Source organism: Uranotaenia lowii, chromosome 3 (genome assembly GCF_029784155.1).
Source record: "Uranotaenia lowii strain MFRU-FL chromosome 3, ASM2978415v1, whole genome shotgun sequence".
NCBI classification, from domain to species: Eukaryota; Metazoa; Arthropoda; class Insecta; order Diptera; family Culicidae; genus Uranotaenia; species Uranotaenia lowii.
Window position 1 is genome coordinate 342,228,499 of NC_073693.1, and position 13,760 is coordinate 342,242,258.

A 13,760-nucleotide genomic window follows, 5' to 3' on the forward strand; every position below is an offset into this window, starting at 1 on the left:
TTTTTGTCAATTTTGTTAATTTTTGTCAATTTTGTCAATTTTGTCAATTTTGTCAATTTTGTCAATTTTGTCAATTTTGTCAATTTTGTTAATTTTGTCAATTTTGTCAATTTTGTCAATTTTGTCAATTTTGTCAATTTTGTCAATTTTGTCAATTTTGTCAATTTTGTCAATTTTGTCAATTTTGTCAATTTTGTCAATTTTGTTAATTTTGTCAATTTTGTCAATTTGTCAATTTTGTCAATTTTGTCAATTTTGTCAATTTTGTCAATTTTGTCAATTTTGTTAATTTTGTCAATTTTGTCAATTTTGTCAATTTTGTCAATTTTGTCAATTTTGTCAATTTTGTCAATTTTGTCAATTTTGTCAATTTTGTCAATTTTGTCAATTTTGTCAATTTTGTCAATTTGGTCAATTTGGTCAATTTGGTCAATTTTGTCAATTTTGTCAATTTGTTCAATTTTGTCAATTTTGTCAATTTTGTCAATTTTGTCAATTTTGTCAATTTTGTCAATTTTGTCAATTTTGTCAATTTTGTCAATTTTGTCAATTTTGTCAATTTTGTCAATTTTGTCAATTTTGTCAATTTTGTCAATTTTGTCAATTTTGTCAATTTTGTCAATTTTGTCAATTTTGTCAATTTTGTCAATTTTGTCAATTTTGTCAATTTTGTCAATTTTGTCAATTTTGTCAATTTTGTCAATTTTGTCAATTTTGTCAATTTTGTCAATTTTGTCAATTTTGTCAATTTTGTCAATTTTGTCAATTTTGTCAATTTTGTCAATTTTGTCAATTTTGTCAATTTTGTCAATTTTGTCAATTTTGTCAATTTTGTCAATTTTGTCAATTTTGTCAATTTTGTCAATTTTGTCAATTTTGTCAATTTTGTCAATTTGTCAATTTTGTCAATTTTGTCAATTTTGTCAATTTTGTCAATTTTGTCAATTTTGTCAATTTTGTCAATTTTGTCAATTTTGTCAATTTTGTCAATTTTGTCAATTTTGTCAATTTTGTCAATTTTGTCAATTTTGTCAATTTTGTCAATTTTGTCAATTTTGTCAATTTTGTCAATTTTGTCAATTTTGTCAATTTTGTCAATTTTGTCAATTTTGTCAATTTTGTCAATTTTGTCAATTTTGTCAATTTTGTCAATTTTGTCAATTTTGTCAATTTTGTCAATTTTGTCAATTTTGTCAATTTTGTCAATTTTGTCAATTTTGTCAATTTTGTCAATTTTGTCAATTTTGTCAATTTGTCAATTTTGTCAATTTTGTCAATTTTGTCAATTTTGTCAATTTTGTCAATTTGTCAATTTTGTCAATTTTGTCAATTTTGTCAATTTTGTCAATTTTGTCAATTTTGTCAATTTTGTCAATTTTGTCAATTTTGTCAATTTTGTCAATTTTGTCAATTTTGTCAATTTTGTCAATTTGTCAATTTTGTCAATTTTGTCAATTTTGTCAATTTTGTCAATTTTGTCAATTTTGTCAATTTTGTCAATTTTGTCAATTTTGTCAATTTTGTCAATTTTGTCAATTTTGTCAATTTTGTCAATTTTGTCAATTTTGTCAATTTTGTCAATTTTGTCAATTTTGTCAATTTTGTCAATTTTGTCAATTTTGTCAATTTTGTCAATTTTGTCAATTTTGTCAATTTTGTCAATTTTGTCAATTTTGTCAATTTTGTCAATTTTGTCAATTTTGTCAATTTTGTCAATTTTGTCAATTTTGTCAATTTTGTCAATTTTGTCAATTTTGTCAATTTTGTCAATTTTGTCAATTTTGTCAATTTTGTCATTTTGTCAATTTTGTCAATTTTGTCAATTTTGTCAATTTTGTCAATTTTGTCAATTTTGTCATTTTGTCAATTTTGTCAATTTGTCAATTTTGTCAATTTTGTCAATATTGTCAATTTTGTCAATTTTTTCAATTTTTTCAATTTTTTCAATTTCGTGAATTTCGTCAATTTTGTCAATTTTGTGAAGTTTGTGAATTTTGTGAATTTTATGAATTTTGTGAATTTTGTGAATTTTGTGAATTTTGTGAATTTTGTGAATTTTGTCAATTTTGTCAATTTTGTCAATTTTGTCAATTTTGTCAATTTTTGTCAATTTTGTCAATTTTGTCAATTTTGTCAATTTTGTCAATTTTGTCAATTTTGTCAATTTTGTCAATTTTGTCAATTTTGTCAATTTTGTCAATTTTGTCAATTTTGTCAATTTTGTCAATTTTGTCAATTTTGTCAATTTTGTCAATTTTGTCAATTTCGTTAATTTTGTCAATTTTGTCAATTTTGTCAATTTTGTCAATTTTGTCAATTTTGTCAATTTTGTCAATTTTGTCAATTTTGTCAATTTCGTCAATTTCGTCAATTTTGTCAATTTTGTCAATTTTGTCAATTTTTGTCAATTTTGTCAATTTTGTCAATTTTGTCAATTTTGTCAATTTTGTCAGTTTTGTCAATTTTTCAACTTTGTCAATTTTGTCAATTTTGTCAATTTTGTCAATTTTGTCAATTTTGTCAATTTTGTCAATTTTGTCAATTTTGTCAATTTTGTCAATTTTGTCAATTTTGTCAGTTTTGTCAATTTTGTCAATTTTGTCAATTTTGTCAATTTTGTCAATTTTGTCAATTTTGTGAATTTTGTCAATTTTGTCAATTTTGTCAATTTTGTCAATTTTGTCAATTTTGTAATTTTTTTCAATTTTGTCAATTTTGTCAATTTTGTCAATTTTGTCAATTTAGACAATTTTGTCAATTTTGTCAATTTTGTCAATTTGTTCAATTTTGTCAGTTTTGTAAATTTTGTACATTTGTCAATTTTGACAATTTTGACAATTTTGAAAATTTTGACAATTTTGAAAATTTTGACAATTTTGACAATTTTGAAAATTTTGACAATTTTGACAATTTTGACAATCTTGACAATTTGAATAGTTTTAACAATTTGACAATTTTGTCAATGTTGACAATTTTAACGATTTTGACAATTTGTATATATTTGATATATAAAAAGCAATTTCTGTATGTTTGTTTGTTTGTTTGTTTGTTTGTTTGTCCTCTATAGACTCAGCCGTCTTAAGAGATAAAGAGCTGAAATTTGGCATGGATGCTTATTAGGACCAGGAAAGATGAAAAATGTTTTCAGATTTTTGGATGACCCCTTCTGAAGGGGGTCGTTCATAGAAGACAAATATTGTTTTCGCGATATTGACGTTATTTTTCGTCGGATCGTGTTGAAAATTTGCAAATGAGTGTTTTGAAAGACGAGCAATCGATTTCAGGTGTTAAATTTTGTGTAAGGGGTCAGCCAAAGGGGTCGTCCATATAAACTGTTCACTGTTTTTGCGATATTGACGTTATTAAACATCGTATTCAGATGAAAATTGGTACACGATAGTTTTGAGTGACGTGCAATCGATTTGAGGTATCAAATTCAGTGTAAGGGGCCGGCAAAAGGGGTCGTCCATATTAAATTTTCAGTAACTTAGTGATATTGACGTTGTTATACATCAGATTGGGATGAAAATTTGCACATAGGAGTTATTAGGGACAAACAACTGATTTCACTTATTCAAACTAAAATCAGGGATCGGTTAAAGGGGTCGTCCATATAAACTATTCACTGTTATAGCGATATTGTCGTTATTATACATCGGATTCAGATGAAAATCGGTACACGAGAGTTTTGAGAGACGAGCAATGGATTTCAGGTATTAAATTCACGTACAGGGCCGGCAAAGGGGATCGTCCATATAAACCTTTCAATATTTTTGCAATATCGTCGTTATTATACATCGGATTGGGATGAATATTTGCACATGGTAGTTTTCAGGGACGGGCAATCGATTTCAGATGTCAAATGTTTTGCCAGGGGTCGACGAAAGGGATCGTTCAGATGAAATAATTTTTCATCATTTAGCAATATTGCAGTTATTGTAAAATGCATTGCTTTGAAAATTTGCACACGGGAGTTTTGAGGGAAGGGCAATCGATTTCAGATATCAAAGATTGGATAAGAGCCCCCGAAAGGAGTTTAGCTTTTTGGCAATAATTGCGTTGTTATGCAATGATTTAGTCGAAATTTATACACGCGGTTTTTTTGGCACGATCAATTGATTCCTGATTTCAAATTTAGTAGCAGACGACAGACAAAGTGATCGTCCAATATTTTTGAAATTATTACTTAACAATGAATTTAGAAGTGCATCTGGAGAATGCTTGGCAATTAACTTTCATACAAACTGTCTATGACATACTCCAAGTTGAAAGCGAAACGGAGTTCGTATGGGATCAGCTAGTATTTGATAATATTGATAATTTTGATAATTTTGACAATTTTGACAATTCTTCCTCATTGTTCAGGTATTGTTTGCCTTAGATTTTATTTATAATACTTTAACTTTTACTCTTCTTAATGGGTGCTTCGAAATTAACCATAATTGAGCAATTTCTGAGTTAAGATAAGAAAAAGTTTACGATCACCAGTTAATTGGTTGGTTATTGCTCGTAAAAATGAAGCAATTTTTTGTGCCTCTATCCGTAACCTTTTAATTACTTTATTTTTAGAGTTTGATCCTCTTGCTAGTTCCATTCCCAATGAAATGACGCAAACATGTTTTTTCACACTGTGGCTGACTGAATATCGTTAAAATAACATTTCCATTCAAACTTAAGCCCTAGTCGCTCTGGTTGGACAAGTGCAATTAATTGGCTAATTAATGCCAGTCTAGACCACCTTCTGAGCTTAGTATAAGAACCCATCAATATGAACTGGTCTGAAACTGAAACGTAGATAGGCTACATGAAACTGAGCTGTCAACCTTTCAAGGAGTTAAGATGAAAAGATGAAGATGAAGATGAAAATCATAGATTACGAATTCAAAATTGGATTCAAAATTCGAATTTCAAAACTTGGTTGGTATTAATATTGTTAAAATTGTAAAAATTGTAAAAATTGTAAAAATTTTAAAAATTGTAAAAATAGTAAAATTTTTAAAAATTGTAAAAATTGTCAAATTGTAAAAATTGTTAAAATTTTAAAAATTGTCTAAATTGTTAAAATTGTCAATTTTTTCTTCAAAAATGTAAAAATCTTCAAATGTCTTAAAAGTTTTAAAATCAGGATTCATAATCTGAAACTCGCTATTGTGTGTTCTGATGCATCAGGAATTCATTCAACAAGAAACTTTGTAGAGAAAACTTATTTTGACACATTGTTTATATTACACAAACAGGTTGTTTTTACCAGTGACAGTCACTTGTGACAAACCCACAACAAATTAGCTTTGAGATAACAATAACTAATTGGGCCTTGGGGGAAAAATATTAATCCGTTTCCATACGATCGCCACCAGGTACAAGTTCCAAATGATTTGCAGCTAATCTATCGGAAAATCTAAGCTCGATTGCCTGCTATATTGTAGGGGTACTCGTACTAGTGTCCATATGATTGGCCTTTTGGCCATTGAAAGATAGAGAGACTTACCCTTGCTGCCGTTCAGGTCGATCGTGCTGTGTGCGGCCAGGTCCTGGTGGACGTACAGAATGTGCACCACGGCTATCTTAATTGAATTCCCAATGCTGGCGTCGGCGTAAATGCTGGAAACCTGTTGAGGAAAAAAAGAACGGAGAAATGGATGAAACGAAGAAACATTAGTTAGCTATAGATTCGGAGGGTTTGGATGCAGGTTGCTAGTTTTCTAGTAACCTCGAAAGCCCTACGGAAACCCGCGTTTTATTTATGGTTCCAGAGATCGACGCGATCGTGATAGCTGAAAAATAGCCACTGCCACCGCGTTAACGGTTCAGCGTTTCTTCGGGGCCATGGGATCTGTAAGGTGTTGCCAGCATCCCCATGTAAAAGCTAAAAGTGCCCATTATTACAACGATTTCGATGAGTTATGACGTGTTGCTTGGCTATCCCCTAGGTAGAACCAGGACTTGATTGTTTCGCTGTTGCTCTCAGCTCAATGGAGGCGTGTTTGATGAAATCTGGATCATTTTTCTTAAAACACCTCAAACAATGTGCAGTAAACTAGGGGTACTTTGAGCTAATATTGCACTCTATTGAAACACTTCCAAAAGTTTCCAAAAGAATTCACAGAACTAGCGAGAGAGAAAATGGGAGCGACGACGAAGCATCGCATATAGGCAATGGGCGCCTTCGCAATCCCGGCATACAATTTATCATGTATTAAACAGAGAAAGCAATAGCCTTCACTCAATTTCACTTCGATTAGCTGTCACCCAAGCAACCAAAAGTCGCGTTTTTACTTAAAGATGGAACTCCTAAGTTCACATTTGGCAGAAAAAATATTTTACGGAAGCTTCAGGTGACTCTTGTCACGTAAAAGTTACTCAGGAACTTATATCGCCTTTTGAAAGGTTCAATTATCGATAACGGAACTTTTAAGCGCTTTTAAAGCAACTTTTTTCAAGATGGTCCATAACGTTCGCCTAACACTTTCTAACGCACCGTTAAGATACTTCTAGGTTTTAAAAAACCTAAATGGGAATTCTAAGCGACCTGTCAAAAATGTCTGTCAATTTATTGTCATGGTATTTGTTTTGTTTATATCGGTACTGATATTTACAAATAGAATTCAAGAATTTTTCGAATTTTTCTTATCAATTTTAAGATATTGGTCGAGAGACTGGTGTGTTTCATTGCAACCTAGAGAGCAGCGGTTCAATTCTCTAGGCGAAAGTAGCTTTTGTAATCAAAACAATGTAATTAAAATCAATGAGATAGACCATGATAGACCGGCAATCTAGCAATCTTTCATGTGGTTGTCAGAGTAATCTGTCAACCGGATTTTTTTCGGCGCCTAGAAGTTTTTGGACATTCTCTTAGAAGCTGAATAGCATTCTCTTCAGCCACTTAAACGAACTTGACAGTAGCTTTTAGAACTTTAATTTTGGGCTGATTAACATTCTCTTCAGACAGAAACAAGAGCTGACAGCTTTCGTTGACGTTTGTTATGTTTGATTGTATTGATATGGTAAACAAATGCGTATGTGTGGGTGCATACACGAGGATGTGTGGGTGTACGTGTGCGTTCCAAATCGAAAATGCACTCCATGGAAATTTTCTGAAAACAAATTAAATGAAAAAAAATGATTCTTTGTTTATTTTATTTACAATGCTATTTTCTAATGCATTATATAAATAAAGAATCCGCTTCACTTCCTTAATTAAAAAAAAATCACTTTATATCACTTTCATGAACTGCATGCAGCAATCGCCTCGATTCAGTCGGTCCTCTTCTATCTGGCCTCTGGTACTCATCCTGGTTGTTCTTGTGGCGTTCGGGGCACTTACAGTTGCCACGACGTGAAACCATGGTGCGATTGGAATGCTGCAGTATAACCATTAGGTACACTCGTGTTGGCAGTCAAGGGAAAAGGTTGATTGAATTCTCCTGCAATAAAACATGCAAAAAATAAGATACTGGAATGTAAAATAAATGAAAAATTATACCTGAAAAAGTCCTCCTGATGGCAGTTCTCTGTGATGGCTGCGACTATAAGCTGTTTGTGGTCGATTCCTTACACTTCTGCTTAAGTTGGATAGGCCATGTTGCTGCGTTGCGATTTCGTTGTAATCTGACTGGCAGTGACTTGAAGCATGAACAATCGATCTCTAACACCACCATGTAAAAAGTCGTTAGATTTTAAACCAGTAATGTACTGGAGTATATGTGACATCTCATTTGTGTATAATATGCATAAAAATATAAATTGACAATGTGTGTGTGACATTTTTCGGTTGAAGGGTTGAAAACACACCAATACAAAGAATTTTGACACTTTTAACTGTCAATCAACTGTCAGTTAACTGTACCACATTGCCCATACAGGGCAATGTGGTACAAAGAAGGTGATGAACAAACACGCACACTATTACAGAACTCGTTAACCAAAAAGTAAAAAGGTAAACAAAGCCTACGTCACTCGCCAGGAGGTTTATTTATGTATCGTAGGCGAGTATCGTAAACAGCAGTTGGCAATGATTTTTTTCTCTATAGTGTTCGCTGTTGGTTGTTTGTTTGAAAATACAACTGACGTCAAAAAAAAACTTTTACTAACACTTAGCACGGGATTTCCATCACCACCTGGAGATATGCATCGTGTAGACCAAATTAAAGATCTTGGTGTTATTCTAGACAGCCATATGACTTTCAAGCATCACTACTCTGCAACTATCGAGAAAGCTAACCGGATGCTGGGATTTATCTTACGTTTGAGCAAAGAATTCACTGATCCTGTCTGCCTGCGAGCTCTATACTGCTGTTTGGTTCGTTCAACATTAGAATCTGCAAGCCTAGTGTGGTGGCCATTTGAAGCTGTGTGGATTGCGCGTTTCGAAGCAATTCAAAGAAGATTCGTACGATATGCTCTTCGGGAATTGCCTTGGGAGAACCCTCTTAACCTGCCACCGTATGCTCAGCGTTGTGCCCTACTGGGACTTCACACACTCTCGGATCGTCATGCCATCGGCCAGTCACTGTTCGTGGCGAAGGTTTTACGAAATGAAATCGATTGTTCATGGCTTCTTTCTCGATGTAATATCTATGCCCCTGAAAGAGCTCTGCGAAATCGTGACTGGCTTTCACTAGAATCAAGAAGCACTCGGTATGGTAGTAACGACCCTTTACGTTCCGCAAAAATAAGCTTTCTACGTTTTTATACGCTTTTTGACTTCAATGTATGTACAACAACCTTTAAACGACGGATTGAATCTTATTTAAGTGACGAATTGAGAAATAATAATTAGAAACATCATCGTTCGTGCAATGTAACTTTTATGTAAAGTTGTATTTGTAAAGTTGTATTTTTGTATTTTTCCCGCGAGTGAAACGACAAAATGTCTTTTTATTGCATACGCCACCGGGGTTTGTCCCGGGCGTGAACGAAAACGCTGCCGATCGAGAAAATAGTGGATCCGAAATTCTCGGATACGAAGATGAATAAAAAAAGCGATTCCGAAAACACAAGGCTGGATGCACTTTACCGGAAATATGAACAAGTGCATAATAAGAAGATTGTGAGAGTGCAAAATTAGTATAGTGGCTTTCGTAGCAAAGTGATGGAGCTATGAAAGCATAAAGAAGAAGTGGAACATGTCGAAACGGTGTATACGAGATTCGAAGAGTGCTTCAATCTGGTGTTTGCTGCAGTCGAAGAGCTTATCCTAAAGCATGATGTCACCCCTGTCAGCGCCCAAATGGCGCGACCTCAAGTTGTAATACAGCAACAGCAAGATACCCATACCAACCTTCGATGGTAAATATTCAAACTGGTCGAAGTTTGAAGCAGTTTTCAAAGAATTGATGGAGAAATCGAACGATTCCAAAGCTGTGAAACTTTACCAACTTGACAAGACGCTCGTCCAGAGTGCTGGATGCGTAGGTGATCACCGAAGGTAACTATAAATAGGCGTGGAACATATTAACAGACCGACACGAAAACAAAAGGGTTATTGCCGAGAGTCATATCCGTGGCTTGCTTACCCTGCATAAAATTAGTTCCGAAACCCACAAAGAGCTGCGACGATTGCTGGATGAGCTTAAAAGACATGACGCAGGAACTTAAGAGAATTTCCGAAGTTATGGTAGTGTACTTTTTGACTAGTGAGCTTAACAGAAATACAAGAAAGGCTTGGGAATCCCACCAGAAGCGAGAAGAACTCCCAAAATGCGAACCGACAGTTACTTTCCTCAAAAGTCGCTGTCAAATCCTCGAAAAAGTTACCCTTCAACAGGTTCTCGAATTCTCAAGCCAAAGTCGCAACCAATTACCGCCAAGTATCCAGCTCTCAAAGTTCATGCTGCTGCGACTAATTCCTTGCCGAAAGAATGTTGCGAGTTTTGCCAAGGCCTGCACATGAATTTCCACATGAACGTAGTACAACATCCTCAACAACTTGGAATTAGAATGGAGGATGGAGAATGTCAAGGTCAGTGAGGTGTGTTTTAACTGTCTGAGAAAAGGTCCCAGCTCTCGGGACTGCCAATCGATGAAAACCTGTCGGAAGTGTGGGAAGCGCAATCACACTCAGCTCCACAACGATACAACGGAGAGCTTTGAGGCAGCACGTAGCAGCGCACTCATACCGCATCCCCAGAAGCTCAAGGAGAAGCAGGTGCAGACTACGGCCACAGCTTGGTTCACACAACAATAATCGAAAACAGTTTTCCTGTTGACCGCCATGGTTAACACATTAGACACCCGAAACCAGCTACAACCATGCCGTATCCTGCTTGATTGTGGCTCTCAAGTAAATTTCGTCAGAGAAGAGTTTGCTCAACGATTGGGATTGCGCTTACAACAGATGGCAGTGCTCATCCGAAAAAAATCATGGCGTCAAAACATTGGCTCGAAGCAAAGTGGTGATCGAACTCCAATCACGATGTACCGACTTCGAGAAATTCATCGAGTGCCTCGTGACTCCGACCGTGACAGATGAAATACCATCCTCTAATATCCAAGTGACAAACTGGAATATTCCCGTTGGAGTGCAACTAGCCAACCTGGATTTCTACAAACATGGAAAGATCGATGTGCTTGTGGGTGCCGAACTATTCTTCCAATTAATGAGACTAGGATGCATTAAGTTGGCCGACAATACTCCAGAGCTTCGAGAAACGAAACTGGGGTAGATAGTCTCTGGCGTTCTCAACGAACCTCTGACGAACCAAGCAAACCTCTGCTATTCCCACGCAGTTTCGCTAGACAGTGCTGGAGATTCGATATGTCGTTTCTAAATAGAAACTCAAAGAGATTCCTACAGATACCAACGTTAAGACAGAACACGAAAATGTGAGTCTGATTTCTGCTCGACGCACCTACGAAACAACGAAGGCCGAATCGTTGTTAAACTGCTATTTCGTTTGAACAAGGATCAAATCTCCGACAACCGAGCATTAGCCCACACTCGATACATGATGTTTGAGCAGCGCTTGAACAAAACCCCGAGCTGGAAGATCACCTATTCATTTGTGAGTATGAGAAGCTTTTACAGTGGACATAGCGAAGATGTACCGCCAGGTGGAAGTGGATCCAAGTGATACCAGTTTCCAGCGAATTTTCTGGAGGGAGAAGCCGGAAGATCGACTCCGTGTGTTGGAGTTGATGACGGTGACCTACGGAACAGGATCAGCTCCGTTTCAAGCCTTTTGATGTGTGAAGCAGCTAGGCAAAGAGGGTTGGATGCGGAGGAGGGGGCGAAACGCAGCCGAAATTTGACAGCTGACTGTTTGGCTGGCTGCTGGCTGGCTGGGATGCCAGGTGCTCTGATTTTTTGTAAAACACGAAGTTTTGCCAATCATCAAGATAATTCATAGAATCGAAAAAAAAACTTCCGGCTGAGCTCCGGGTTGGTAAGCAAACATCCGATCCTCATCCGATCATCATCGAGATGAATAAGCTGCTTCAGGAGGACCCCCGTCGGTTGCCATCGCTGCTCCAGAAGATCCGATAGAGTAATCCGGATCTGATGGGTATCATTTGGAAAAACCAGATTAAGTTTTTGGCACTATTGAACGAGGGAACCGATGAGCTGAAGGGTGGTGGAAGGGGCGGCCTCAGCGATTGCAGTGACGTAGCGCATGATGTAGCCGGTTTAGGATTTTGGTTGTTTGTTCCCCCTTTAACAGATCCTTCCTATTATCGCGATTAATCACAGCTATTTCGGAGCGTCCGAAAAGTGCGGAGTGTATTGTGATTTAAGATACAAAAAAGTGTTTCGAATAAAATGAATTCATTGAATACTCAAATCATTTCTTTGTTTCCGGGAGTGTAATTTAAATAAAATAAAATAAACTAAAATACAATTTGGTTTTCAATCTTTTGATCTTTGGTCTACGATAAGCTTGTGCACAGACAAACATAGACTTTTTTTTATCAAATTTCACTGATTTTTTATCTCAAACACCTGGCAGCCTTGGACCCTTATTTTCGTAAACACTTCAGCCAGATGTCAAAACTTTTTTCAATATGGCTGAACGTGCGATTTGGCATGTGAGACCACCTTACTAGATTCATCATGGTATGGACAGTTCTTTTGTATCGACTGGAATTTTGTTTTTCAGACGTCCGGTCCCTTCTATTAGAGCAAGTCCAATGGTGTTGGGAAAAAGTGGTAGGAATTTTGACGTCTGTAGCACAGATGGGAATTTTTCTATCGTGAAATATAGACCAAAAAGCTTGGCCGTCCACCGGTGTGATAGAATACGAAGGTATAAAATTGAAAGCAACCAGCGATGCCAAGAGAATTTGCTTTTCAGTAATTTTACTGACTTTTTGTATTTTGAATTCACCGTTTGAAAATTGAAATCAAATTCATTTTACTTGATCATTAACTTGAAATAGCAGTGCCAATATGAAAATTTTATTAGTTATATGTATGAATAAGTATTGTTTAAGTTATAATGCATCCCAATATTAAAATGTATTCTGCAGAATTAGGAGTTTTGTATTGGAGTGCATTTGATAAAACGAGTTGATAAAGTTTTTGAACTCTTTCTAAAACTTTCATTTTCAAAGTGATAATTAAGTAAGTGACAAATAAAAAGTATAGATATTTCAGACACAAGCTGAATTTTACTCCCGATACGACGCCTTACGTTTGATATGATTGACACTTGTCGAATCAACAGCGAGGGTTCCGTTTTCTTAAGATGATGGATCCATTAAAGACGGCGTTCTGAACTTGTTACCGTACATTCCGACGGAATATCTTTTTCAAATAAAAAAGCGAAACTATTTCCTACTCCCGAAAACCGCTCAAACAAAACATACCAACAGAATTTATTTATTCACACAGCTATCTGGCATCTCTGCGCCTCAAAATCTATTCGATTGGCAAGGGCATGAAAAAAATTGGCTGTAAGTTTTAAAGAGTTAATTAACTTGCAATTCGTATCAATTTAAGTGATAAAAGATTTAAAAAAAAAGAAAATATCACTTTATGTTTTAATCCTGAAATTGCTCAATTTCCTTTATTTTCCCCTCAACTGAGGTTTTGAGCATTAGATAGATGGCAGCACCGAAGCGTTTCATGCACGAATACTGTATTGCAACGCCGACTCTATCACTCGGTTCGGTGTTGCAAAACATCGTGTTTTTATATCACCCTCAGCCAAAAAGTGTTATACGATACAAATTTTGCAGCGCGAAACTGTTCGAATATCAGATTTTCCCAACACCGGTGTACGGGAAATGTGTTGTGATGTGTTGTAAACCTTTGAAATTTCCAACTCCATCTCAACCAGTGAACTTGCTCTTAGAGCAAGTCCAATGGTGTTGGGAAAAAGTGGTAGGAATTTTGACGTCTGTAGCACAGATGGGAATTTTTCTATCGTGAAATATAGACCAAAAATGTTGGCCGTCCACCGGTGTGATAGAATACGAAGGTATAAAATCGAAAGCAACCAGCGATGCCAAGAGAATTTGCTTTTCATTAATTTTACAGATTTTTTTGTATTTTGAATTCACCGTTTGAAAATTGAAATCAAATTCATTTTACTTGATCATAAACTTGAAATAGTAGTATCAATATGAAAATTTTATTATTTACTAGCTGATCCCGTACGAACTTCGTTTCGCTTTAAATCATTGGTACGTCAAAATGAGTTTATAAAATGTATTCGAAACATTCTTTCGACAATTTTGGGGAAAAAATTCAACAGTGTTTAAAGTCGCTATACTATTACTATTACTTGAAATTCAAATTAAACGGTTGATTGGCTTTTTAT

General features: G+C 35.3%; 1 protein-coding gene across 1 annotated transcript in view; it reads right to left on the minus strand.

The window, feature by feature from the left end:
- Window positions 1-13,760, minus strand: part of LOC129756623 (A disintegrin and metalloproteinase with thrombospondin motifs 9) — a 935,923-nt gene that overhangs the window by 100,700 nt on the left and 821,463 nt on the right. The window contains exon 8 of the mRNA XM_055753535.1: window positions 5,489-5,609. Coding sequence (XP_055609510.1) covers window positions 5,489-5,609 — 121 coding nt within the window. The remainder of the gene's footprint in view (window positions 1-5,488; window positions 5,610-13,760) is intronic.